A 27,718-nucleotide genomic window follows, 5' to 3' on the forward strand; every position below is an offset into this window, starting at 1 on the left:
TTTATCCTCGAACGTAATGAGGATATTTTGAATGGAAATTACTCTGATGGGTAATAATATCGACAGTCACAATGAATATTATAATGTCAGTTACTATTATTATTATTATCATTATTAATATCATTATTATCATTGTTGTTATTATTATTATTAACATCATCATCATATTTAGTAACATATTGATCGTCTCCTGCCGTGATGGAAATGATCCAAATGACATATGATAATAGCATGTACTAAGAGCAACACTTTACATGTTCGTAATTGTTAGGGATGATTGGTGAAAATTGTCTTATTCCGCTCCGCCTCCACCTCCACCTCATTACTTGGAATCTTTATTAAGATAGTTTGCACCAGGACAAAATGAGTGGACCCTTTGGTTTCTATTGTTTTGTCCCCTAATTGAAAAGTGAAAATTCTCCATATTTTAACGCTTTGCTAACGGCCACACCTGCCTACGGAGCTTGAGGACTGTAGTATATGTCGTCACAGTTCATACTCAAGAAAACGATACGGGTACCCAACGGGCAAATAAGGAAAGTGCGGGAGGCTATCTAATTTAGGCGTGGAATCTGCGAGAGTGGAACTCTAAACTCAAGACATGTCAGACAGCGGGAGAGGGGTATGATAATATGGATATATGATGAGGAGAATTTCGCGGCTGAATTGAAGAAGTGACCGAGAGTCCGTGAACAGAAAGAAACATTCTGGAAACAGTTAGTGATATTTCAAACGATTTATTATTTGTTATTTATCGCTCTGACATGGATACCGGACGAGATTACACTTCAGTTTGAAATAATCTTTACTGCTTAAAGAACTTATTGAAAGAGTCCGTTTTGATCGTCATTTTCTTGTTCACAAACTTCCCTCATAGCCACACAAATGTCACGGACAGTGTTCGCTTGATAAAATGAACGCTGAAAGATATGAAAAAAAGGCTTTAACAGTAATCAAATAAACGTCGTTGGTCTAAACATCATTATTGGTCTACAAGAGCAAGGCAATAGACCCAGTTGACAACACCGTACCTTCTGAAATAATTCTCTATCTTTTTTCATCCTTAGTGATCCAGGATGACGAGGACCCAACACTGCTTCTGTTTGACAGATCATGAAGGCTGAAATCAAAACACAGAATAAGAGGAAAGTGACTCTTCGAGAATCCATCGTTTCAACAATCTCCGAAGCGTGAGAAAAACAGCAGCAATGAAAGATAAACTGAGCTCTGCCCAGGGAAGTTTGTGCGTTTTATACCTTTATTCACATCGGTTGATCACGCACTGCATAAACAGCCATTCAGTTGAGTTTAAAAATTGGCTGAAATTGTCTCTGAATACCAAAATTAAATGTTATTAGAGGTTTTATGGCGTCTGAAATATGTTTTGGGCACACTAAATATGTAATGGGTGCATGTTGAGTAATTACTGTAATGAGTGAAATTTTGCCAGGTGAGAATCCTCTTTTTTCACAGAATTTTGTCGTCAGAAAAATTATAGAAAAATAATGGGAGGGTCGGAGCTCTCCTGGCCCTCCTGGCCCTCCTGGCTCTCCTGGCCTTATCTCCTGCTAACTACGCCTCTCTTTAACTTTACAGTTCGCGCCCTTAAAATCAATCTTTCAAAACTTCAACAGCGGTTTGAGTCATTTTAAGTAAAATCCTTCATAAGAACTGACTTAGGGAAAAGCTGCATTGCTTCCCACTTATAATTAAGGGAAGGTTGGAGTTAAGGCAGTCAGCCATGTCCATGTAGCTTTGATGCAAATTTTTCTTTAAAAAATTATCAGATGCCGGGTGTTTCACATTTTTCTTAAACCGACATTTTAATACAAAATAAATTCTTCATACTTCCAAATTGTTTCCAGCCAATGGCAACCTAAAATATTTCTTACAACCGACCGTCAAAAGAGGAAAGGCCCAGTTGATATTTCAAGCATCTTTGGTGACAAGAAAAGAATCAATTTAAAGATAAGAGTTGTTGAATGCACTATCTTAAGTATGGCACTAAGGGCCTGTTTACATGGAGGTGTGGGACCCCTGGTAGGTGAGGTAACCCGCCTGTCCATATAATTTCTTATTTTATTTTGATCACCTTCACATGATAGGTGGGGTGACCCGCCTAGGCGGGTTGTCCTGTCTGTCAGGTAGGGTAACCCTGTCAGCCGGGGTGACAATTTGCCATGTAAACGTCTCAAGGTGGGGTAACTCGCCTAGCCAGGGTAGCGTTCATGGCAAAAAGCTCAAAAGCGAAACATGTATGTTTTAAAACTTTTTACATTTCCTAGCCGTCTCATGGCAGAATTCACCAGAAACCGCAACGGACACACAAGGAATGTAAAAATTTTCACATTTCGGAATATTTAGCGTTGTAAATCGACTATATTTGGTTTCCCAAACTACTCCGTATAACGAATTAAGTCAACGGTTTCTCGCGAAACCAAACACTGCGTAACACAACGCGTGACGCTTTCATGAATAAATACATTTGTGTCCGAGAATTAATCTTTCGTCTTTTTCGAGATATGAGCTTGGGACGCCTCTGCTCAAACTCCTTAATTGCAAGCGTAACAACAACCTCAAGAAACCTCACCCCAGCACCCCGGGGTTGTAAGATTGCATGTAAAGGCATTTTTATTTTTTGACCACGACTAGGCAGGTTACCTCACCTACCTGGGGTCCCCCACCTCCATGTAAACAGGCCCTAATTTCAAAATAATTTTAGGCGCCACACGTCTTGAAAGTAACGTTTTTTTCCCAGTCAAAATTTGAAAACGTTAAGTCGGGATTACGCGTAGAAATTTTGTTCCAGTTATTAGTATTATGAAGTATGTTTTGTGGCAGAGTGTCTGTTAATCCTTTCGCGTAAGGAGGCGCGGATGTTACGGGCTTGTAAAATGTTTAGGAGCTTTTCAAACGTGACACCTGCATTAAAAAGGCAATTTTGATAAGTGATGAATTCATTACAATGGTCCAATCTTATCACAAAAGAAGATAATAAACTTCTCTACCAATGAAGAGGCATTGCTGTTCACAGGTGCAAAACTTCAGTAAAAACAACGGGCAGCACAAGAAACTACAAACGAATGAACTAATTTGAATAATAAACATATGCGGTCTTTTTCCAGCTTAATTTTGAGCCTTTCAAACAATAATTTTTATCCAGCGTCAAAAATTCGTTTTTTTCGGGCGAGTTCTACTCGAGTAATACTCTACAAACAAATGGGTCAGTTGTTGGTAAAATTCAAGGAATGGCGTGAAAAACTTGAGTTATCGCACGAAAAGGCAAAACATGGTAAATATTTTAAAAATATCTCTTATTTACCGTTTGTGAGTTTACACGGTTAACAAAACAGTTGTTCGTGGTAAATTCCGGTTCATCTTTAAAGAAAGCAACTCGAATTTGACGCATGTTGTTGACTCCAACCAAGAATATTGTTTGTAAACTTTTCACATACGCGATGATGGCAATATTTTTACAATGATTGTCTCATATGCTCCGTGACTTCAAGATGTCACTGAGCGTTAGGATCAAAGATGCTTCGTTATTATCATTATTACTACATCTTATGATAGATAATCTTAAATTGAGATCGGCAAATACTACATTTGTTGGGCACACTTACCATAACGCTTTTTCTAACGAAGATGTTTTCATAAAACTGAATTCCCGTTTAAGTTTCTTTGAGCGCTAACAGCGACGATCAAAGAGCGAGATATCCCAATACAATCCTTCTTTGACTGTCAAATGAAGGCGGATCACATTTTAGTCCAGAATGGTTAAATTTTGGTTCCAAAATTAAACAACTTATTCAGAGATTGCCTGTTTATAATAACTTCTTCCTTGAAGAAAGGGTGCAGAATCGGTGAACTTCCGAAATGAAAATAATATAAAAGCCACCCACTGAAAGTCCGGTCAGGAATATTCATTTTCATTTAACTGTCACATTTTATTCCCCTTAACATTTTCAGTATCTTTTTCAAGCACAAGAGTCAATTATGACATTAAAACCTTGGCAAATGAACTAGCTTTCTCAGCTCATTTTACATATATATCAGTCAATATGTTTTCAGTGTTTAAGTACTATTTTTTAACAGATCGTTCAGACTGAGGATCGAAAGACAATCTTTTTTTTATTATCATTTACCAAATATTGCTAAGATATGAAGATTTTCGTCATCAGTAAAACTATTAGGATTTTGATGTTTGACATGATTTTCACAATGCGTTTTCCTGAATATCATTTTCTTGTAAGTAAGCTGTAAATAGGGTTATATCCATATCATGAAGTATACTAAGCACTAGTTGTACTGAGATTGGTCAATTGTACAAGAGCGGAAAAACGGCTTTTCGTAATGCAACAGTTACTACTAGAACAGTTATTGAAGTTTTCAAACAAATTGATCTCTTTCGAGATATTTCACCGGCCAAGAAGGAAGCAAGAAGAAAAAGCAAAGAAGAATACAACTATGTAGAGAATTTAAAGTTGTTTTAATTATTTAGTTATATTTTTGTATTGTTTTGGTTCGTTTGATTGCAAAATTAAACGTAAGAACTTCATAAAGATGCAAAAAAACGTTTTAAAACTGTTTGAAAAGGCATTTTGACGACGTTTCGACGTTGCTTCACGTCATTATCAAGTCAAGAGTAAAGAAGACAAGTGGAAACATGTAAAGTAATTGAAAACAACCAAAAGAATGTTTTTGGCCCGTATGGGTATACGTTTCCAAGGTGAAACTACTCTGACGCAGGGCTAACGCTAGAAACGTCAGCTTTTAAACTCCTACCAACTCAGTTGATAACACTTAATTACCCTGTTATACTCTTCCACCGACGCAGCACCCCAGTTTCTTCAGAAACTTACCCCCTTAAATATGTTAGGTGAAAGAAAGGCTTGGAGCGAGTCGAGTCATTCTGCGCGTTCAATGCGGAGAGCTTGATGTCACGGATAACAAGGATATCGTAGATTGCCTCATTTAAGTCCTTAAAATATGTACCAGCAAATTGACTGTTTGATTTGATATGCATTTATATGATGAGGTCTTTTTTGTGTGTGTGTTTATTAATTATTGACTCATTTTTGCACAGGGTCTTCCAGGACCATCTCTCTAGAGCAGAAGTTGTTACCCAGTGAAGACGATCAGAAACCAACCAAAGACTACGGTGCAACACATGAAACTAAAACACTGCCATCCTCAGATGAACTATTCACGAAATTAGACACGTTGGAGCGTGTCTTGGATGACCAAAAGAAATTCCTCGAGGATCATGATGCAAAGATACAAGAAATAGAAAATTTTATTAGAAAACTAGCCAACGAGCGAGAAGAAAATCAGCAAGGCGAGCAAGGGGAGAACGTAAACTGAATCTAGAGGTTTTCAGCTTGGAGGCACATCTTAATGGCCGATAAAACTGTTTCAGCAAAATCGACTTGAAAATGATTCAGGTTACCAAGCAGTTGGGAACAATGCTGTTCTTTCCGGGACTATTAAGCTTCAGGAGACTTTTCGTAGCCCAGCCATTAGCGTCAAAAGACTGTCCTGCATTGCGCTAAGATTCGAATGTCTCAGAGTTCCGGTACCGGTATACCATCTACTTTACTATCAAAAATTGAGTTCTAATTTTGTAAGCAAATGCTTTCCATTTTTCGTTCTCCAGCTATTGAGTTGCCTCACTGTCTCGTTTCAGAGGTTAAACTCAGTGACCCCTGGAGAAGGTTTGAGCAGCACAAGCAGATTCTAACGAGCCACGAGGAACGACTCGAGAAAAATGCCATCAAGATTGAGATTATTAAAGAAATGCTGGATGACATACAAGGTACGGTCTTAAATAACCTTTTTGGTACCAGTATTTTTTTCGTTTGTTGATTTTTTTGGGTCACCATCTGGCTCTCTTAACTTTTGTACATGTAGGACCCATGTAGCTTAGGCCTATGATCAGCCCTCGTGGGCTTCCCTCGTGGACTCCCCTCGTGGGCTCCCCTCACGCACGTTTCGCGGGAAATAACTTTTCCTTTCACGATTCATGGAAGGGAATTCTAAAAAAAAAATTAAAGATCTTTAAAATCACTGTATCTGAAAGGTGGGCTTAAAATTTCTCTCTTCACAGATATTAGTTTGATGAAATGATGCCTTTTGAAAAATGCATCCCATCAATTCAATTTCCCATTTGAATGAAAAGTCCTTCCGTGAGTCACGAGTATGCTGTTACCATCTGCTGAACAGTAAATATTTTTCCATAGCCCCATGTAAGGGGTATTGGAAATGCATAAGTAATTTTGCTCAATGTCAGTTTCTACACGACTGCACCCCTACCCCTCCCCTCACCCAACAACAATGAACTACTAGCACCTTTGAATTGTTGTTACGTTAGGGGAGGGGTAGGTGCTTAGTTGCTCAGATACTCACATTGATCCTGTAATTTTGTTTTAAACTTAATAGGAGGCCAAGGAAGTGAGGTGTTGAGGCAAAAACTTAAGGAATACAAAGAACTGTTAAAAAAGGGAAGAGAATGTTATGAGAGGTTAAAGGAAGAGGTAGAGGAACAGCTTCAAATCCAACAGAAGCAACTCGATAACATGTTAGCTGGTTTTATAGTGGGTTTTGTGGTACTGGTGATAATTTTCATGGTACCAAGAACACTTTTGACATCTGGATAATACCTGTACCACCAACATCACACATTGTTGGAACAATGCTACCAGCTGTTAATTACTGCCGTTTAACATTGGCAAACATGGGCAAGGCCGCAAAACAGGGCTCAAATATCAAACTGCATTAAAAATTATTACTGCTATTTAACATTGGCAAACATGGGCAAGGTCACAAAACAAGGCTCAAATATCAAACTGCATTAAAAATTATCATTACAGTTGTAATATTCGACAACAAACAGCTTTAGTCATTAAGGGGTGATTTTCACAAGAACTCACTCCCTAAGGTATGAAGTAATTTAACTTCCTTAAAAAAATTATCTTGACAAGCGTGTATGACAAGCTTATTCCAAAGGAACTGATCTGTTAATAAAATAGACTCACTCTTACAAAGTTCTTGTTTGCTGCATCCTACAGACACCCTACAGACTCTGATATTAACCACCATATGCTAGGAAAGAAAAGAATGTAAAAAGGGACCAAAATTATTAGCCTTATTAGAGCCCCTTTCCACAAAGTGGCTCAGGGATAGGCTTGTAATTTTGTTACATTCTGCCATCAATCATCATTGTAACAGGCAGAAACAAATGAAACTGACTGAAATCATGCCATCACATTCAGCACATAATCCTTTTAACCCCATCAAACACTTCTCCTGTTAATCAGAAGGTCTGCTACATGACTAAAGGGGCCTCAGAGAAAATTTCCATGATCAATCTCCACCCTTCTTGATTTACATGTTATATAGTTTCTCCACAAAAAAATTGACCTTTCAATTGAAGGAACCCCAGAAACCAAAAAAATGTGAAAACCATACACATCAAAGGCTCAACAAATATTATGATTTACATTCAATAGACTTAAAATGATTTTTACCTTAGATTTCTCTTAAGAATGGCCAATTTTCTTACTTTGAAGTTCATTGTCAAACAAGATACCAAAGAATGTCACCTTGCCCAGACTTAATAGTGACATCAAATTGATTGTTTTTCCTTACAATTATTAAAAAATGGGCATTTAAGTTTGTCACAAAGAATATGGTTGGTAAGAGGGGGAGGGGAACAAGGGGCATTTTATTCACCTCTCTCAGGTTACATACCATAAGTCAGAACCAGCCAACCAGATCAGGCTATCAAAAATAATAATTTTTTTGCTTATAAGTTCTTTCTAGCCAGACTTCTCATTTCCTAAATTATGTTCCCTGTTAGAATGGAATTTTTAAAGAATCAGCAAAATAGTGAAAAAATGAAAGAAAAAACATTCAGGCAAGCACCCGGGGTGAAGGTCTGAGTTGGTCACTAAAAAGCCAATACGAACAATCAGAATGAGGTTTATTGATAATTACAGGTAGAGAGCTTGGGGTTACTCAATTCCTACTTTGTTCTTACTTCATGACTTCCTACATCATAGAAAAAATTCAGTGATCTTCCTCTCCAGTGGAAAAAAGCACTAGCTAGCTGACTGATCTGCTCAGTACAAAGGTCTCTTACTGTAAGATCATCTGCAAACTCTAGCTCATCAAAAATCGTATGGCTTCCTGGGCTAATAGTTTCCATTACATCTAACACTTTGCTTTTTGGTTTAACCAAAAGAAGTCTGATAAAGTAGTTTAAATATTCCAGATCTTCCCTTGCTATGTCCACACTTGGTTTTTTTTTAGGTATAATACTCACCAATGTCAGAAAACTATCTTTTTCTTTTCTTTGAACAGGATAAAACATTGAACAGGGTTCTCGGAGTAAAATATTTACATCGCAAAACATTTCCAACATGATTGACTGTCTGTTGTAATATTTACTCCCAAACTGAGCAGTGATTTTATGCGCTCGATCCTCTGCAAAGAAAAAAGCCAGTTCACTCCTCCCTTTGTGGAAGATGCCGTTCTTTGCTGCTATTGCCCCAAGATGCCTTAACAAATTTCGGTGCACAACGTCAGGGTTAACAGCAGCCTCGATACCAATAAATCTCGCTGCTAAATGATCGGATTCCCACGGCTGGGGTTTAACCGATCGAAGCACATCCTCGGATGAAATAGCTGGAGGGATGCAGACATCTTTCTTCATTAGATGAGGGTCGATTTTACTGAAATCACCATGAAGGATTTCAAATCTTTCCCCTTCTGGAAGTTCCGATTTGAGGTCTGTTAACGACAGATGGAATTTCCTCTCCGGTTCAAGTCCAATAACATGACTCGCTCCGGCTTTCAATAATGCTTTCACAAGAACTCCCGTCCCAGGATTTGTTACAACTATTGATTCGTCTCGTAAAGGTTCAAGCCTTTTTGCAATTTTAGCGGCCAATTTCTCGTCTAGAATGTATTTGTAGTTTCTCTTCAATTGCGTATATAAATCATTGTAATTGTATCTCACCAAGGATGATTTTTGTGAATGGTACAACGAAAGAGTCCTATTTAAGGAATAAAAACTTTTAACCATCCACGATAAACTCTTCCACTTAGCTGCCATGTTGTTATGTAATAGTTCGCATTGATTGCTGGGAATGTTTTAGTTTCAAGATGGCGGAGGACAGGGAGGTATTACGATACATATGGGACGGAAGATTACCTGTCTGTTTTAATTTAAGTTCAGATGAGGTGGTTACCGTAGAACAGCCAGATCCTTACTACGTAAGTATTGTTTTACCCTATGTAAATTGAGGTGGTTTAAGTGCCAAGTTGAATGCATTGAGCTGTTTTAGCAGTGAGTTATTTCTCTTCAGTGTAATTTCTTCATAGCAGTCGGAAACATTTTTCTTTCTGTGTTTCTGAAATCCCATGATGGATCTCTTATAATAATTTCTGTAGGTAGAAAATAACTGGTTCAATATGTCTTTCAGCTGTTGGTCCCAAGACTGAGTTACCTGACTCTTGTCACGGATAAAGTTCAACGACATTTCCAAAGGGCAATCAGTAATGAAAGTGTTGATGAAGTGTGGTTTGAATATGATGGACAGCCATTGAAATGGTAGGTGTCTCTAAGATTCTACCTTAAAGGCGAAAGTGTGTGAAAAATACAGGCTAGTCATTACTTCTTATCTTATCCGCAGGTCAATTTGTATATGTTTGATTTGCTCTAGTATTTCCCTTGCGAACTGAATTCCCAGTTTTCTGGGAATTCCTAGGAATTCTCAAAAATTCCCAACTATGCAAATTAACTCTGATTTAAAAAGCTTGGAATTACTGGGAATTTCTGGGAAAGGAAGACTCCAGTTTTGTGAGGACTTGGAATCCCTAGGAATTCCTTGGAATTCTCAGCTTTACAAACTACCTATAATTTAAGAAGTGTGGATCTCTTGGGAATTTTTGGGAATTGAATTTGAGGCAATTTTAATACCCTGAGGTCCACATAAATTCTAAGAAATTCTCAATACCTTGAATGTGAAGGTTTTAAGAAAAAGAGTAATTTCAGAGGCTTAAAACTTTGGCTCAATAAAAGGTATGCTATACAAAACACACCAAGAGATGTACATACATGTACATGTTTATAACTTAAAGATCATGAAATTTATTATTCAACTAAGTTTTAGTAAATCTTTACATTAATATGGATTTTCTTATGAACCAGCTGTCAGTTATGTTAAATGGAAATTTTTCAACTTCCACAATAATTAACAATAATTACATTGTTATCTTACTTCCCTAACCTACATTACTGGTTACCTTTGTTAGAAAACCTTGGAACAGTCAAGCTCAGTTGCCTCAAACGCTGTCAGAGACTTTTTGTTGACAATACTTTTAGTAGAAATTTCATGCCTTAGACAAACAATTCAACACCTGATTAATCTTTCTTTTTTCATGATTGTTGTTGCTGCTTTTTTTTTCAGTTTTTTGCTCTATTTTCATGACTAATTGCTGTAATTTATTTTGCTGTTTTTATTCTTACAAAACATTTTTGTAAGAGTTCCAATACTTGTGGATCATCCACACACTTTGCAAACATTTGGCATGCAGACAAGACAGAGGTAGTCAATGTTCCCTTTGAGAAAAAACATCTTTTAAATGATGTCTTCAATTTACTTTGTTTGACACTCTGATCTGAAAATATTTTTCAACAAGACTTGTTAGTAGTGAGAAGTACCAACCAAGTTTCCTTTCATAACTTAATTTCTTAAATGTCCCAATCACTGGATCTCCCAAAAAATATTACATCTTTTTATTTTTGGTGCAAATTACAAGTCCTTCTTTATACAAAAATGAAAAGTGCTAGTCACACTTCAATAATAAAAAGTTTACTTGTTGTTCTTTTCTGTCTGTCAGCTATCAACAAAATTGTTTTATACTTCGGGCAGTGCATAACTATTTGTGGACCAGAGTTCCAACGCACCTCTGTAATTGCATATAGCTACTTCTGTCTCTTGTACAAATGTTTCTCCTTTGTAAGACGCACTCTACTCTGTTGTCACTACTGCTTTAAGTTCAGTGGAAACGACTGACTAAGGAATCGAGATGGCGGTGTTGGAACGTGTTGCTGAACACTTGCTACGGTCAAGCTTTGTAGATTTAGGTACTGGTACACTGGGATCATCTATGTATCTCTTATACTTCCGAATGTGGTATCCTTCTTTTATAAATATGAGGGTAAAAGACGATTTGTAGTCGCATTCAAAACTGTGATTGGCTTGTGTTATTTCTCACCTTTGCCATTGACACGACTCAAGTGAGTTTCGAGTCTTTGTTTCCTCGACAACTTTCAGCCACAAATCGTGCATTTGTAATATGATCGATTCTTGTCGATTATTTCTACATAGAGTGAGCTCACATCTTTATTTATATCACCAAGGTATCCATCTTCTAGAAGCAGAGAACCGGTCGGAGAAGTCAGAATAAAGTTGAGTGCTTCTCTTAACACTGCAATCGGCAAGCCAGCGGATTCACTTTGCTAGCCAATGACAAGTCCTAAAAGATCCACGTGATCATGCCCGTGATCGGAAACAAAGAAGACTCCATTTGGCGCTCATCTTTGAATGTACTTTTCATCGGTTGATTGCTTTTCTCAACTGTTTTGCTTAATATAACATTTCTAAAGATAGCTTTTATTGTTGTTCAATGGGAAAATGATAATAGCATGAGTGTTGTAAAAGAAAAGAAAGTCGTTGGCGCCGTGGAGTTAAAAGAAGGGACAACAGTTGACATATTTACTGGTACAAACAAGGGTCGAGTGGCCATCTGTAAAGCTACAATTTTGAAAGTTTGTGGTGAGTAAAAATTGTGATATTCGTTACGTGATCAAAATCTTATAAAAGAATAGATGTAGCGGGTTGAATTAAGCTTACATAACGCTCGGCGCAACTGAAACTAGAATAATTCTGAGAATCGAATCGGTCACTTGCATGCCGCAGTTTCTTAAGCTTATGCTTTACAATGAAATAAACCTATCAGTAAGGTTTCAAGATTCCTCTAGTCACGTTTGGGAACATTCAAGATTCATAATAGGAACTGTTATTAAACAAACCTTAGTACATAAAGAAGCCCTCCTTGGTAAAAACAAAATAATGTATTCAGTCCTTTTTTAGTAAAATCCATGAGAGAGATGTACTAACTCCAATATAAAAGTCACTCAATATAACAGAGATTTCTCAATTTGAGAATCCAATGAATGCCCTTTTCCTCATAGCCATCTTAAAAGCCTGGTCTGAGCTTTAAATATACATATTTTAATATATTATTTTTTTCAAATTCAGATGTCAAGGAATCCAGATACAAAATGGTCAAGGTTCTTGCAGACAACCTCACTCAAGGCCAACTCATTGTGAGCCCAGGAAAAAAAATACAAACAGTACAAACAGCAGCTAAGTTTGCAGTTTAGGATAACTTCATTCTAATTTATTGTTACAGTTACAACAAGATTTTAATCAAAAAATCAATTTTATTTGTCTGTAATTAGCCCCTTCACTCCCAAGAGTGTTTGGTTTTCAAATATAACTTAAGATATTGTATTCTATGGAAAATAATCAACAGATTTTATTCACAATTTGTGTCAAACCAAATTTAATGATTGATTAGAACTATTTTACATGAATAGCTGTAATTTAGGATTAATCTGTATGAAGTTTTCAAGAAAAGAAAAATAAACCAAATTCCATCCTAATATTACCACACATTGATGTTAATAATTAATCAAAAATATTTTACATGTAAGCCTTAATTAAGCTTCTAAATAAATTTCATTGAATACTTGAATTTTAGCTGGGTTTTTTTATCATTAGCCTCAAATTTTTGCTTAAAATTCCCAGTAATTCTTAAACATTCCTAAAAATTCCCAAAAATTCCCAGAAATTCCTAGGAATTTTTTAGATTTACAGCTTTTCAGGGAAAGTCATTGGTTCTCTGAGTTGGAATTCCTAGGAATTCCAAGTCCTGTTGGCTATAAACTTGGAATTTCTGGGAATTTCTAGGTTTTTAGAACCAGAGTTGTTATGGTTGGGAATTCCTAGGAATTCCTAGGAATTCCTAGGAATTCCCAGTCCGAATTTACTGTGAAAATTCACACCTTTATTCCTAGGAATTCCTAGGAATAAATTCCCAGGAATTCCAAAAGCCATTTCACAAGGGTTCTACCTTAATATTAGTTTGCAAGTTTTCCATACGTTTACCAAGGTACTCATAAAGAAACTTTGCTAATCAGTCAAGAGCCTCTAGAGTTGCCGATCATTTCCTTAATTCATCTGACCTTAATTTTTTATTCAACCACGATACTGTCAGGAGAAATTAGTTGCTGATCTTTCTTAGAGGTTACAGTTTTGGACTAAAGGATTTATGAATGGGTGTTAGTGCAGGTATTCTCACAACATGGTGAGGATTTTTCTACCATATAAGACAAGGCCAATTCTCAAGGTTGTTTAAACAGGTCATTTTTCAAAGGTCAATTTTTTAGGTGATTTAACCAGGTCATGTCTGAAAGGTTAGTTAGATTTTGTAGATATTGCGTGGAATTAAAATTTTACACCCTAACATCCGCATGCATATTCTCCATACTTTTTCCTATACATTTCCTAAGGTGCTGACAAAGAGAATTTGTTTATCAATCAAGAAAATCTTTGGTTGGTGATCATTTCCTTTATTCTCATAACCTGACTGTGTGTTGCAAGGGTTATACTGTTGGGAGAAATTACATGCCAGTCACTCTCAGTGGTTAAAGGGTCAAGAAAATTTCGGAATAAAAAATAAGTCTAGTAAACAATTTTAACCATGTTTGTTATATGTTTTCAAATTCATTTACAAGGATTTAAGAACCAATCAAAAGTTGCATTTTTCTCAAGATTTGCCTTGCTTTGTAGCTCATTTGTTAGTGGCACTGAGCTAGTACTGTATTTACTTGTGTATAAGTTGAACTCGTTTATAAGTCGACCCCTCATTTTCAAGGTCAAAAATCAGATTTTTCTTTATTTCAAGTCAAAGAAGTAACTCTTATTTTGGAGAATGTATTGAAAACACAGGGAATTAAAAAAAATGCCGAGCAAAATGTAACCATATGCTGTGAAGTTTATTAGCACTTGTTGATATCACCACGATTTAAGTATATATGAGCACTTCGATTTACTGGAGAAGTATTTTACTATATTTTGTGAATCATATTGAAAATGAAATCTTGCATTAATATTGCCTCTATCTTAATGCTGAGATTGAAGGAAGATTAATTAGACCGAAGGAGAACCGAAGAACTTTGAAGGATCACAGGTAACATACAAGACCATGTGAGCCAGGTCACCAAGCCACTGAAATCATTCAATGAAAACAAAAGTTCAGCACTGTTAACAGCAGCAAAGCTGGAGGCAAAAATGTCTGCTCTACAGTCTGAAGTCACAATAAAAATCAGCTCCAGTAGCTTTTTGTTAAGCCACTTAAAATTTATTATTTCAAACATTTTTGTTGAGGAAGAATGCGGTAAAAAGTGACAAAATTCAAACACAATTAGAACTGGTTTTATAAACTTGGTCTTCCCAATGGACTTCAGGTAAATTTTATGCTAATTTCTTGGATTGCTCAAATCAGGTCTTTGTGTATAAGTCGAGGGTGATTTTTTGGTCATAAAAGGTTGACTTATACACGAGTAAATACAGTATCTGGAATGCATGAGTGTAATTCTTTTTGAACCCTGAATTTTTTTCACTGAGTCTTAATTATCAATGATGAATTTGCTTGCAGTCAACCAGTGAATATTGATTCATTATGTCTTACATTTCCCAAGATTTGCCTAGCTTTGTAGCTCATTTGTTAGTGGCACTGAGCCAGTATCTGGAATACATGAGTGTAATCCCTTTGAACACTATGTCTTTATTATCAATGATGAATTTACTTGCACTCAACTAGTGAACATTGATTCATTACTTATTACGTATATATGCTGCTAATCAGAACAACAAGCGACTTCCTTTTTTCCTTTCTTCCTTTCAATTGCCCTAATTGATCCAGAGGAATTAATGGACAAAGTCATGTGATCTATGTTTTACTGCACTTTAGGCACTATCCTATTGGTGTCCTGTTTGACCTACATGGTTCATCTGCTTCTTTACCATGGAATCTTACAGTTCATTTCCAGGTAATTAGCAAATATCGAATTTCCAAATAGCTGAACTTGGTAAACGTATTTACATCACAAACTTATAAATTCATCTTTTTTATGGTTGAAACCTTATGGTGTTCCATGAGGAGGTGGACTCCAAACCTTTGGGTTACATGCACTGTTAGGATCATTGTCTGTGTCTGAACACCTACCCCTCTCTTAACCCAAGAACAGTTAACTCCCTGATAACTAGTTAAAGTTGGTTTGGTGTGGGGAGGGGTAGGTGCACAGTTACTCAGACACTGATATTGATTCCAATGTTTTTTTTTTCTTTCAACAAGTTACAGAGAACTTGGTGCTGAGTTAGGTCTTTATTTACATTAATACTAGCCAAGGTCATATGTGATAAACTGTCTGTATACTGTTAGATATCAAAAGTGTAATGTGGATAAAGAGACTAATTTGAGAACAATTTGAGCTTCTTCATTAACAACAGAAATGTTTCAATTTTTTTCCCAACCAAGGGAAACTTACATCTTATTTGTGGTATTAACTCAGTCATTTGAATTGCTGGAACCTTCAGAGTATACAAATGTAATTACAATGTAATGGAGACCTTGTACTGAGTTTGTAATAGATACTCTAAAATTCAATCTGCAGAAATTTCCAGAAACTGAAGTGATGAGATGTCCTGGAAAAGAAGCTATAGAGTCACATTTTATGTCTGCTGTGAAAGAGGTAACAGTTAAGTAAATGTTTAGTAATAGTTTATTAGTTTAGGTAACAATATGAAAGATTTAACCCTTTGCAGCCTAACATCTGTATCTATATTTTCCATAACCTTCTTTTTACTGTTTCTTTGTTACTGACAAGGATAATTTTCTAAACAGTTGAAGCCTCTTAGGTTGGTGATCATTTCCTTTATTATCATGATCTACACTAACTTTAAAAATGAATGATTCAACAGTATTACTGTGTGAAGAAATTGGATGCTAGTCACTCTTTGGGTTTTTAGGACAGCTCTGATCCATAGTTTTGTTTTCCATATTTGTTTATAAACATTAACAACTGAATCGGGGTGGTAAACAGTTTTACCCATAAATGTGATTTGGATAATTTTGGATACAGTCAATTTGATTTTTAACAATTTCTTATGCCTTGTTAATGTTTGAAAATCATGAACAGAAAGGTTTAGGATGTTGATTATCCAATACAGGTCATAGTTCTGCAAATTTGAAAACTTTTGAGGAGAATATTTTATCAAATAGTTCATAATTATCTGTGAAAAGTATTTATTTGTACATTCATTTGGTTATGTACTTTTCATTTGCCAGGCAGACAATTTGAAGCATAGATCACAAGTTATAAACTCGATGCAGAAGAAAGATCATAAGCAACTATGGCTTGGTTTAAGTAATGGTGAGTGAAGAATGTTGTATTTTGTACCAAAACATAGTTTTACAAATCCCAAACACAAGCTCCCTGCAAAATATTTGTCCACGTTTGTCTCAGTTCTTTTTCTCTACTAGAGGCAGAGAATTGTTCCTGAGAGAACAAACTCCCCCACTCAGAGGTGATAATATGTAATAAAGAGAACTGTGTACCATATTTACCTGTGAATAAGTGTTGCATCTAGGGATGCAGTACAATCTTTGAATAACAGTGTTTTCCAGACAAATTTGGCTCCTATTTGTCAGTATAGGATGAAAAAGAGTTACCCTGAAATAAATTCTGCCTCAAAACAAATTGGATAAATGAAATTCTAAGTAGTTAGTTGCAATGGACTGAAACCCCAACTGATGGGAGTAGCTTTGGTCCTAGATGCTTAATGTTAAGGAAATAGGATAAACTTCAACCAAATTAGCCTCCTAGCTTGAAAATTGACTTGTAAACCTCATGGGGAACAAAGACTCCAATTTTGCTGGTTAAATTCCAAATAGACTTTAAGATGTTATTGTTGACGTATAAGGCTATCAATGGCTTAGCGCCTTTTTATCTCCAGGAACTTATTAGTCTTAAAAGAAGCATGTAAGTACAAGTTATGCTCTGACTGTGATGGACTGCTACTAAACCCTGTGAAATTCAAGACTTTAACAACGTTAGGAGATCGATCTTTTGCTGCTGCTGCTCCTTAACTATGGAATTCATTGCCCTATGCAATTAGGAGTACGGGTAGCCCTTCATTGGCTTCTTTTAAAAAACACTCAAGACATTTTTATTTCAGAAAGCTTTTTTGTGATTTTATGTACTTTTTAATCTTGATTTTAGTAGGTTTTATGCAGTTTTTTTTTACAATTTAAGTAGTCTGGGTAATTTTGAAATATTTTTATTTTTAAGCACTGATGAAAATAGCAATGTTGATATCGGCACCATATAAGTATTATTATTTTATCATTATATTTTTAAATTTCCATCTCATCCAACATGTGGCTTCACAGTGCATTCATAAGAAACCTTCAAGTGTAATCTAGAAGGAGCAATTTTAAGCTACATTCAATCATAATTTTTAGACTTCACCCTTGGTAATTGCTTTCACTGCACATAACTTGTGAGAATCATTGAGCACATATCATATGAATGATAGTTTGTTTTTAAATCTAACAGATAAATTTGAGCAGTTTTGGGCTGTAAATCGCCGTCTGATGGAGAGAACAGGAGATGATCCTTACTTCAAACATATCCCCTTCAAAATATTTCAGGTAATCTTTTAAAGGCTTTTCCTTGCGTCAGGATTATGTCAATAAAGCGGTCACCCATTGGGGACACAGAAAACAGTACAAGAGGATACTTTTTGATGAACACTTAAAGTACCTTTTAGTGCAAATATTTGTGCTTTGGTGAGATTAGAATGATGATTTAATTGTTAGAAGCCAAATTGCATGCTTAGCTCATCTTGCCTACTAAATTTTTCCCTTTTGTAACCCTCAACACCCTAACTGACATCAGTATGTGTATTCTCTACACATTTCCTATGGCACTGACAAGGAGAATTTGTCTAAAAACCAAGAGCTTTCTGATTTCAGATGAATAGATAAAGAGATCAATAGATGACCTTTATTTATACACAATAATGTTTTAAAGCTACAAGCTTGTGAGAAGAAAGAAGGAAAATTGCATGTTGTGTATTAAATATTACTTGAATTCAAAAATAGAAAATGTTATATATTGTAACTTCTAAGTAAAAACAAGATGGGTGTGTATAAGGCAAGCAGTAGAAGCGGAAAGTATGTTAAATTTGAATTCCTTTAAGTAGTCTGTAGTGAGTAGGTGTTATTTCCAGATTATTGAGACTTGAGTGTCCAACTTCTTGTTCATAGTCACAAACAGTGTTCCATAACACAGCACTGCGACATTTATTTCATGTACCGTAATTTCCGGTCGTTTATCCGCACGGCCGATTACCCGCACTGGTGGATAACCCCCACATTATGTTATTCAACTTATTGGTGGCGAAAACGTGACATTAAAGGTGATACATTTCAATCTTTTAGAAGCTGTCTGATCTAACTTTCAGAGATTCCAACCCCATGTGATGGAAAATAGGGAGTAATTATTAGTGCCAAAGGCACGAGCTTCTAGGGGGGTCAGGGGGCATGCCCCCGGGAAATTTTGCAAATTTAGGTTCTCTCAAGTGCCATTTCTTGAATTTTGACATCATTCCGGCCTGAGTTATAACATACCATAATGCTCTTCACGAAGAAAGTAAGTATAATATGAGTGTTTCACAGTGACAGATCGCCAAAAATTCTAAAGATTAGCAATTTTCCCCTAGTTTTCAGAATTTTATGATAAATCGGGAGAATTTGGTAAAAATCGGGAGAGCGGGAGGCAAGACATCAAATCGGGAGACTCCCGATCAAATCGGGAGGGTTGGAATCTCTGAACTTTCGACAACTTGAAAGCGTCCTTGTCGAGTTTTAAGGTCAAAGAAATTCAGACGCGTGCACAATTCTGTGTCAATATTAGCATGTACTTTATTGATAAAATTATACAGTAAAAACACTAGCGGCCCACGTCCCAATCTCAACGTTCATACTTGACAGAATGCGAATTTGTGGCCACATTTTGTGCGAGCGATCGTTCAGCGCCATGTTGATTTGTTGAAAGAAAGCTGAGTGAGTGTTAAAACTTGAATTATAAAGTACTGTCGGCGATTACTGAAAAAGTCGATATCTCCGGTTCTATTGAGCCTAACAAGTCCCTTAAAACGGGAAAATTCTCTTTAGCTCAAGCTAGTGTTAAATGGAAATTTGTTACTAATGCGCCGGATATCTTTGGATTATTTTTGTCACCATCGAGGTTTCGTTTTCACGCGTGCCGATAGCAATTTGTTCGTCACGTAACTAATTATGCGTGAAATAAACTCGAGTCGGCATCATGTTTTTGTGCCGCTTTGTGGCACTCTTAATACAATAAAATTCATTTGAGAGGTGGAAACGCATGTTGGTGATAAGTTTTTTCAATTCAACTACCGGTGGATTTTAAAATTGTCACATAACCCGCACTTCCCCTCCCCGCGCGCGTTTAATGCAAAATCAACAGATTACCCGCGGGTAAACGGCCGGAAATTACGTACCTTGTTTGGAACCTGTGTACCGTTAAAAGGTCGTTTCCCTCATTTCACAATCATTTCTTTTATTTTCATGACCTTAATTTATGATTAAAGGGAGAATTTGTTGGGAGAATTGAAATCCCTATCACTGTTGGGGTGTAAAAGGTTAAATCAGAACAGAACACTTCTTGAAATCTCATAGTATTATCCAGCCCAAAAATAAAGAGAATACAAACATACATGTGTCAGTCAAACTTTCCTTGATGAAACACCAAATTCTTTGAACTGATTTATAGTGAAATATAAGCATCAGGAAGGGAGTATTGCTAATTGGATCTCAGGAGTATAGGAGTTAAGTCTGCTCCATTTGAGACTGAGGGTTTCTACTATTACTGGTATGAACTGTTACCTCTAGAACTCAAGTGTGGCAGAAGTTATTATGGTTTTATGTTATGTTTGTTTATCTTGAAGTGCTGGTGATTTCCGCCCATTCTAATTGTGTTATATAATTGGGTGCATTGTATTTTGCAGCCTGACAAACAGTTTATCCAGGAGTTGTTCAGACCCTTTAATGAAAATGGTAAGTGTCATCTTCCATAGAGCTCTGATTGGAATGTTTAAGATTTTTATCTTCTGTCACTGAAATACTGCAAAATTATTCCCTCAGTCCATTGCTTAACTGCATTCTCCATTGTTTCACTTGTACTAAATACTTGAACCTGTAGATGTCCTAGGAATGTAAACTACCCATGAAGTACTAGAATGTAAAGGTCTCTATTGTAGAAATGTATGCTCTCACGACTAAAACAAATTCTCCTCTGTTTGTATTGAAACCAAAACAAAATTTTTCAATTAGATATTAAAAATTTCATCTGCATTCATTGATAGGCGAGCAGCACACACTTGGTGATCTGTTACATGAGTTTGCTCCTGAGGTGTTTGCTAATGGCATTGCAAAGATAGACAATGAATGGAGGATTCTGATTCAAGGAATTGAGCCCCCTCTAGAGACACCTATACACTGGATCAGTGAACATTTTAGTCATCCTGATAACTTTTTGTACATTGTTATCGTCCGGGTTGTGTAGTGTTATTGAAGGGGGCATCTAAACTCATTTTATCGTCTTGGATTGGAAGGGGTAACTCCTATTGACCACATTTCAATCAAGTGTCCCTAAACAACAATGATCATGATAGCTTAAGAAAGGAAAATCTAAGAAGCAGTTAATGAGAACTCAAAGTCAAGACAAGCATGATGCCTTTTCCAAAGCTCTCCTGGCCAAAAAAAGTACCCTACTTCAGGTATACTGTACCCTACCTGCAGTATATTGTACCCTACCTCCGCTATACTGTACCCTACTTTCACTATACTGTACCCTACCTCTGGTATATTGGACCCTACCTCTGGTATACTATACCCTACCTGCAGTATAATGTACCCTAACTCTTGTATACTGTAACCCACCTCTGATATACTGTACCCTACCTGCGGTATACTGTACACCACAGGTTACCAAGATAACACTCATTTGTTTTCTAACTCACAAAAAATAACTACTCCCAGGCGGGTAATGACGTCCAGGAAAATTTAATGAGAGAGATTTTTTACTCTTCCCTTCTTTGTATAAAGGAATTTATTTTTTTAATTTATTGATAGAACAACTGTAAAGTAACAGTGACTTTAAAGACATTTAGATATTGAATGTACGCAAGACTATCCATAACATTCTGGTGTTTTAATTTAAAGCCCGTGTTCTTCATAAACCTACTTTTGAATTCTTCACTTTTGCTTAGAGGTAAACGAAAGTTTTTTTTTATGCACCTCGGGTGCGAAGGATTCCACGAAGCGTAAAGCTTTCGTTTCGGTTGTAATCAAAGGCTCTATGGCCGGTTTTGGAACGGTGTGTCGGAAAAGACATCGTGATGATATCCAAGGAGATCCTGGTAAAAACAATTAAAGAGCAAGAGCCATACCAACGATATATGCATGAAAATTCTAACCAAGTGACCTGTCAATCATAAGCCAACAATCAACCGTTGTCAAGAGAATATCACCTTAGAGAACTTATCGATAGATAGATAGATAGATAGATAGATAGATAGATAGATAGATAGATAGATAGATAGATAGATAGATAGATAGATAGCCAAAAGGCTGAATTGCCCAATATTTTACAATAAATAAAGAAAATGTATAAACTACTATAATACAGGTTATGCTTGAAGGAAATTGATAATACTACTAAGCTTAGAATCAATAGAATTATGTACGCACATTTACACTAGGTTGTTCGCTAATCTACACATTGCAGGGATGAATGAGCGCTAGAAACGATTGGTGCACGCACGGGGAAGGTCATACTCCCTTTTTTTTTTCCTAAGATTGTAGTGATATCCCCCATACATACCCCTCTTCCAATGAGAATGTTTTTTACTGGGATACCTGTGGTAGCCCAGTCATAAAATGCCTTTGTTTTATAGTCGTCTTCTTTTTTTTTCTCCTCCGCCAAAAAATGGAAAAATTGCGCAATAGTACCCAGTGGTCATTGCGCCCTCAACACCATGACAACTAACTGTGATCCAATGAGGGTGAAGGTGTTCACATGCTGATCACGTATTATCTTGATGATGATTGACGCTGTCATGCACGTACAGGTCCGGGTCACATGACGAACACGAGATTTTTGCTTAGAAAACTCTTGTCGGTCGTTTTGTATTTCAACGTGTTCTGATTACGATCACCTGAAGCATTATAGCGCAAACGCTCGAAATACTTACAGACGCATACACAAGTCGTATTGTTCGCCGCCAATCCACGCTAAAAGATGTTATTGAGCGGTAATTTTGGACCGGATTGAGTCGCGAACTGTGTATCCGTTGTAGTTTCTGGTGATTTCTGCCGTTTTAAGCTTGCTTTACCATCACTGTTATTCACATCATCTACTTTTGTTACGTTGGTAAAATCTGTACAGACATCAGACAAACCAACTCGCGCACAAAGTAAGAAGAGTATATTGAAGGCTTGAAATTATATTACGATCGATTTTCATCAAGAAATGGGCCAGGAATTTTCCACAATAGTGCAAATAATCGTGAAGGCTGATCGAGGAAAAGCGATTGCGTGACGCTCGGTAAGCTGTAAGATGACATGTTATTATTTACCAGACGTAAAAACTCTTCAGATTCTCAGTCTGCATTTTGTACCCAATCTGCAGTCTCCAGTCTATATTTTATATCCGGTCTGCTGACTGCATTTTGTACTAACAGGTATCTGTGGCACCAATACAGTTTATTTTTGGTTACATTTATTCGCACAACACACATAATCTACCACAAAATACCTGTGTGTGAGGTAATTCGACATTTTCGTTCAGTTTCCACGTTAATACTCTTCTTTCCTTTTGTAAGAATGTAGACCACCAGTAATCCACCCAACCTACAAAAAATAACTCTTGCATGCATAGCATGCCTATGTTTTGAAATAGGTGTATGCCCTTAGCCAGACTTGAGCTCACTATTTCAGTATACTAATCCGACACCCGTAGTATCACTACACTTGATTCCAAGGATCCAGTACCATCTAGGTATCCCAGTTACCCTGCTCACAGGGTCTAGTTAATTCTAATTTTAGTGCGCGCTCCTGCGGCGGGACTAATTTGAGAATAACGGCTGATTGGTCGATAGTTCTGTGGTGAAATTTGATGTGTGATGTTTGGTTGCCTACGGTTTGTGGTTTGTGGTGTTCACCATGATGACGTGATGACATTTTTCGGTCAAGATGGCAAAAGGCTAAGGTTGTGCTCTAAGGAAAATTGAAGAGAGCCCAGAGCTCTGAAACTGTGAAATCCAGGGTGTCCAGCATATGCTTTTTATGGAAAAACTAAAATTCCTAAGTCGCCCATGAGCAAAAGTTAGGCGCTAGGGGCCACTGGGCGCTGCTAGACCACAGCCATGAAAGCGCAACCTCTGAGCGCTACCCTTGAAGACTCTTGTCTTCCCTTGTACTCCACTAGTTAGGGTACGTGGAAGAGGATTTGATTGGAAGAACTGAATATCGGGTTATCGATTAACCCTTTAACTCCCGAGATCGCAATAGTTATTCTCCTTACAGCCTGCCTTTCCATTCTTATAGTGGTAGTTCGAAGAATTTGGTATTGGATCAACTAGCAATCCCCTAGTTGATATTTTTGTTTATTCTCATCTTGTCTGCTTGATATTGTACTGATATTGTAAAGAGAAATTCTGTCCTGGTCATTCCTGGAAGTTAAAGGGTTAACCAACAATGGCGCAACATAACACAATTTTTCAGAATACAGAAAGCGAGCCCGGCTCGATCTTGACGATTTCTTAATTTTGAAAATCAATGCCGTTAATTGCTGACCTCAATGATGCTTGGTTAGTTATGTGACTTTTTACCTCGACCCTGGAAAAAATAATTTAGAATTAATAAATTATTTTAAAATAATTTAGCTCAGAATTCTTTCACGAGAAACATTATTTCGGATTTGGAAGAAGTTTGGCGAAGTTTAGAGGCTCTCGACCGTGAGCGTCAGTGAAGAAAGGGCAATAAACCGCCCCAACCCCCACTCCACCGCCAAAAAATGATAGCAATAATAATAATGATGATGATGATGATAACAATAATAATAAAAATAATAATAATAATAACTCCAGACAAAACAGAAAGCCTAAGGCTAATATTTTTCATTCATCTGACAGTGTTAAGACTCAAATGCTTCACACAATCTCTTGAGGTAAGTCGAAGTCGTCCATATAATTTACATGAGAAGTAAATGATTCCAAATAAATGTATTGTGACGCGTCTTCAAACTCATCAGGTTAGTTGCTTTTCGCATAATCACTTGTAAACGCTGGGCAATTGGTTTCTTGCAAAGTTCCTTATCGCCCTGCGCAAGTAACGCATGCGCCAGCAGTATATTAAAGGATTTAAGGAGGAATTGATATAAACGAAGACAGCTGACCAACTGAGAGTGAGGCGTACCAAGCTGAACGGCCACCGAACAATATTAACGACAATTCTTATGGAAAGATAGGGAGTGTAAAATAAACACAACCAGAGAAACACCAAGAACATATTGACTGCGGGCTTCCTTAATCGCGTTCTATTCAAAGTTTCTTGCATTTGAAATTGGGTGCGCCTTTGATGGCGTCGTGCGATTCTGAAAATGATGTGATAGACTATGGAAGTTGCAATCAGACTTGAACACACGATCGTAACGCAGAAAGACAGGTGTAATAAGTCCATTAAAACCGTCAAACCATATGCAACGCTTGCTATCCATATCAGAAATAAAACAATCAGAGTTCGCTTGACTGTTACCACGGCCCTGTATTTCAAATGAAGATGCAGAGCGAGAAATCTATCGACGCTTACTGCTGTTATTGTTAATAGCGTTGTTGACACAAAAATTGCTTGGGTTATTCTGTACGACGTCCATGCAGAGGTTAAGTATTCTTTTGTCACAACTTCAATGATCTGTAGGGTCACATACAATGGCTGCACGATAAGACCCACGCCAAAATCTGATGAGGCGAGCCCAAAGAGGAGAATATTGGAAGGGGAGTGCAAAGAAGGGGTTTTCCAAATCGCGCCAAGAACGAGACCGTTTCCCACCAAAGCTGTTAACGAGAATACTGCATTCACAACACATTTGATTATGAGATTGTTAAAGTCATCTGCCTGGCTAACTCTGATCTGCTGTTCATTGGTCTTGCTGTTCAAAGTTTGGTTAAACAAGCTCGTCATGGCAGTCTTCGGTCTAGGTTTTTTTCGTTGCAGTTTTTAGAGGAGATCGTCAACAAAGTTTCCTTCTGTCCGCCTTAAAAGGCCTCAACGTTTCTGAAAATACAGTAGAAAGTATTTGATTTACATAGTTATAATTCTAGAATCAGTTATCTGGAAAGGTCAATATTCTTTAGCTGACTTTATCAGTTCTGTCCTTTCGTTGGCTTGATCTTTTGATTGCCATCGATAATGTGACACGTATTAACGTATTGCTTTAACACATTTTGAAAGAATAAAATAAATTTATTGGCCACATCTATCGTGAGTATTCAATTTTTTCTTTGCGGAAGCTTATTGACTTATATTGCTAATCTCTCCCGAATGTCTTGTCAAGGGCTCGTTCGTATCGGACTCAGCGTTATTTCAATAAGTGCTAATGGTATGATTGAACATAAGTCAACAATTAACTATTCGGAATTCTGGCGAGGAAACATGGATGGAAGTTCTCAAAAAGAAAAGTAAAGACTAGTTATATTATCAATCAAAAATTAAAATTAAGGCAATTGGATTTTAAAACGAAAATGAAGCAGTGGGAAATGTAACATGTGTCTTTATGAGGAACCCCCGCCTCCCACGGAAAAAAGGAGGCTATATTGTCCATCTTTCTTGTTTGATATTTTAATTCCATTTGCCACCCGGCTCGTTCATCCATTTATCTTTGAAAGCATGGAAGTAATGAAAAAAATATAATCTTTTTTTTTTATTTACGACTGGCTCAGTGCACGTTAATAATTGTTGGTAGATTTGAGGGTAAAAGTGATATTGATTCCTTATCGTCTCCCTCAGCCAGAAACTTGTAGAAATGTATTCCTGTAATATGCATCGCCCCATGGAAATGGAAATTCTGAGGCGCTTTTTTTTCTTAGACTTATGATTATTTTTTGTGTTTTGTGGCGATAAATTTTGCAGTTCAACATGAAATTTTGCTTGGAACTGGATTTAAACTATTTCCTTCCTTAACTAGCAGCACATAAACAAGGAGAGAGCCATAAAATGTTTTAAATTTCTTGACAACTTGTTGTCGACGAGTAATCCATGGTAGAGCTCGATCCACGATTGATGATGTCGTAGGTGGCCTAATGCGAACAATACGAATTAAAACTAAATTCGGATTCTCCGATTCATTTGATTGGATGCAGTAAATTTTCGCGGCGTTAAATGTTGCCAAAGTTTATTCTTGCTGTTGGAGGAACTTGCGCAAATTCAAAAAACTTAAAGCCCGTAATCTACGTATGTTACACGCCATAATTTGACAGGAAAGAAGATAGCTATTAGAGACAAAAATACACAGTAATAATGACTTTTCACGCGCACATATCATGGGAGGCATATGCATGATTTGAAATTTATGTAGCTGTTATTTCAAGCGTTCTCATTGAGACTTAAGTTGCTGTATTTGTTGCAAATTTTAACTTGGTTCTCTTAATCAATCTGGGCTCTAATTTTCAAGATATGTAAGTAAACTTTCGAGAGCTAAAAACATCAGGCCTATATAGTGTAGAATTTAAGATTTTGTCTTGGGCTCGATATACAATTGCCAAATATAACTTTACAAAGACAAATATGGAAACTAGGCAAGGATATACTAAATTGTTGCTGCATCTGATTTAACAAGACCTATACAATAATAGCAATATTATTTTAAAATCTGAAAGGATTTTAAAATACTCTATCACCTTGCATCAGGGCTAAACAATATCGCTCAGCATCTTTTAATTCACATCAGAACAAATTTTCTCTGATTCCAAATTGAGAAATTATTCCTGAGATGTTGAGTATTTATTCATTTTAATTACAGTAGACAGGTTTCAAACGGCAGGATGATTACAAAGCAAATAATTTCATAAAAAAAACTTAATCAACTTTCGGCGTCGAGCATATAGAGCCGCAAAAACTATGAAATTTAAGGTGCAAGATGGAAATTGTTAGTGGAATGAAAATGAGAAAGATTTTGAAAACGGAAACTTAGAATATCGAGCAATTGACGGATAAATTATTGAGTATTTTTTTGGCCGCGGCTTACTCTTTTAAGAGAGATCTTTAAACAGAGAACGCTTTTAAAGTAAACAAAAAGTTATTATAACTCCTGGTATTTGTAGAAAGCTAAGTCCGATTTACAATTTCTCTCAGCATTTTAAAATGAAAGCCTCGTCGGTTAAAGCCTTTTACCGCAGCAGGTTTTGTTCCTACCAATGTTTGGGATTAAAAG

At 36.7% G+C, this 27,718-nt stretch overlaps 4 protein-coding genes and 2 long non-coding RNA genes across 8 annotated transcripts; 3 read left to right on the plus strand and 3 right to left on the minus strand.

Annotated features, from left to right (window-relative positions):
- Window positions 1–721: 721 nt before the first annotated feature.
- LOC113676981 (uncharacterized) lies at window positions 722–3,918 on the minus strand. 2 transcript variants are annotated; one of them, XR_003446760.2, is made up of 3 exons: window positions 3,624–3,918; window positions 1,032–1,120; window positions 722–920 (listed from the first exon to the last, which is right to left on the minus strand). It is a non-coding gene; the product is annotated as an uncharacterized LOC113676981 (long non-coding RNA). The 2 variants fall into 2 exon arrangements; XR_003446759.2 differs by lacking the exon at window positions 3,624–3,918 and having other exon boundaries at window positions 1,032–1,232.
- On the plus strand, window positions 3,005–7,043 carry LOC113676980 (uncharacterized). Of its 2 annotated transcripts, none has more exons than XM_027193726.2 (4): window positions 3,005–3,292; window positions 5,087–5,338; window positions 5,657–5,815; window positions 6,439–7,043. In XM_027193726.2, the coding sequence occupies exons 1-4, from the start codon at window positions 3,109–3,111 to the stop codon at window positions 6,654–6,656; spliced, it is 813 nt and encodes a 270-aa protein (XP_027049527.2). In that variant the 5' UTR covers window positions 3,005–3,108; the 3' UTR covers window positions 6,657–7,043. The 2 variants fall into 2 exon arrangements, with proteins under 2 accessions (XP_027049527.2, XP_027049528.2); XM_027193727.2 differs by having other exon boundaries at window positions 3,010–3,292; window positions 5,687–5,815.
- On the minus strand, window positions 6,858–9,133 carry LOC113676977 (dimethyladenosine transferase 1, mitochondrial). Its single transcript, XM_027193724.2, has one exon. It carries the CDS (start codon window positions 9,113–9,115, stop codon window positions 8,024–8,026), a length of 1,092 nt encoding a protein of 363 aa, XP_027049525.2. The 5' UTR covers window positions 9,116–9,133; the 3' UTR covers window positions 6,858–8,023.
- On the plus strand, window positions 9,133–21,905 carry LOC113676978 (autophagy protein 5). The gene is made up of 8 exons (XM_027193725.2): window positions 9,133–9,276; window positions 9,486–9,613; window positions 15,109–15,187; window positions 15,812–15,889; window positions 16,486–16,570; window positions 17,756–17,850; window positions 20,235–20,283; window positions 20,592–21,905. Exons 1-8 carry the CDS (start codon window positions 9,166–9,168, stop codon window positions 20,789–20,791), a joined length of 825 nt encoding a protein of 274 aa, XP_027049526.2. The 5' UTR covers window positions 9,133–9,165; the 3' UTR covers window positions 20,792–21,905.
- Window positions 11,568–12,593, plus strand: LOC149047689 (uncharacterized). Its single transcript, XR_016185783.1, has 2 exons — window positions 11,568–11,843; window positions 12,330–12,593. It is a non-coding gene; the product is annotated as an uncharacterized LOC149047689 (long non-coding RNA).
- A 2,421-nt stretch (window positions 21,906–24,326) lies between the features above and the next one.
- Window positions 24,327–25,616, minus strand: LOC113677003 (adenosine receptor A3-like). The gene has a single exon (XM_027193751.2). The coding sequence runs from the start codon at window positions 25,468–25,470 to the stop codon at window positions 24,562–24,564; it is 909 nt and encodes a 302-aa protein (XP_027049552.2). The 5' UTR covers window positions 25,471–25,616; the 3' UTR covers window positions 24,327–24,561.
- Between the last annotated feature and the right edge of the window lie 2,102 nt (window positions 25,617–27,718).

The sequence above is a fragment of the Pocillopora damicornis genome, chromosome 4, assembly GCF_964200805.1.
Source record: "Pocillopora damicornis chromosome 4, jaPocDami1.2, whole genome shotgun sequence".
In the NCBI taxonomy this organism is placed as follows: domain Eukaryota; kingdom Metazoa; phylum Cnidaria; class Anthozoa; order Scleractinia; family Pocilloporidae; genus Pocillopora; species Pocillopora damicornis.

Coding starts and splice junctions, on each gene's coding strand:
- LOC113676980 (XM_027193726.2), top strand. CDS start 3,109: ATGCGGTCTTTTTCCAGCTTAATTTTGAGCCTTTCAAACAATAATTTT. Junction 3,293..5,086: donor GCACGAAAAGGCAAAACATG/GTAAATATTTTA, acceptor ATTTTTGCACAG/GGTCTTCCAGGACCATCTCT. Junction 5,816..6,438: donor AATGCTGGATGACATACAAG/GTACGGTCTTAA, acceptor TAAACTTAATAG/GAGGCCAAGGAAGTGAGGTG.
- LOC113677003 (XM_027193751.2), bottom strand. CDS start 25,470: ATGACGAGCTTGTTTAACCAAACTTTGAACAGCAAGACCAATGAACAG.
- LOC113676978 (XM_027193725.2), top strand. CDS start 9,166: ATGGCGGAGGACAGGGAGGTATTACGATACATATGGGACGGAAGATTA. Junction 16,571..17,755: donor ATGGCTTGGTTTAAGTAATG/GTGAGTGAAGAA, acceptor TAAATCTAACAG/ATAAATTTGAGCAGTTTTGG. Junction 17,851..20,234: donor TCCCCTTCAAAATATTTCAG/GTAATCTTTTAA, acceptor TGTATTTTGCAG/CCTGACAAACAGTTTATCCA.
- LOC113676977 (XM_027193724.2), bottom strand. CDS start 9,115: ATGGCAGCTAAGTGGAAGAGTTTATCGTGGATGGTTAAAAGTTTTTAT.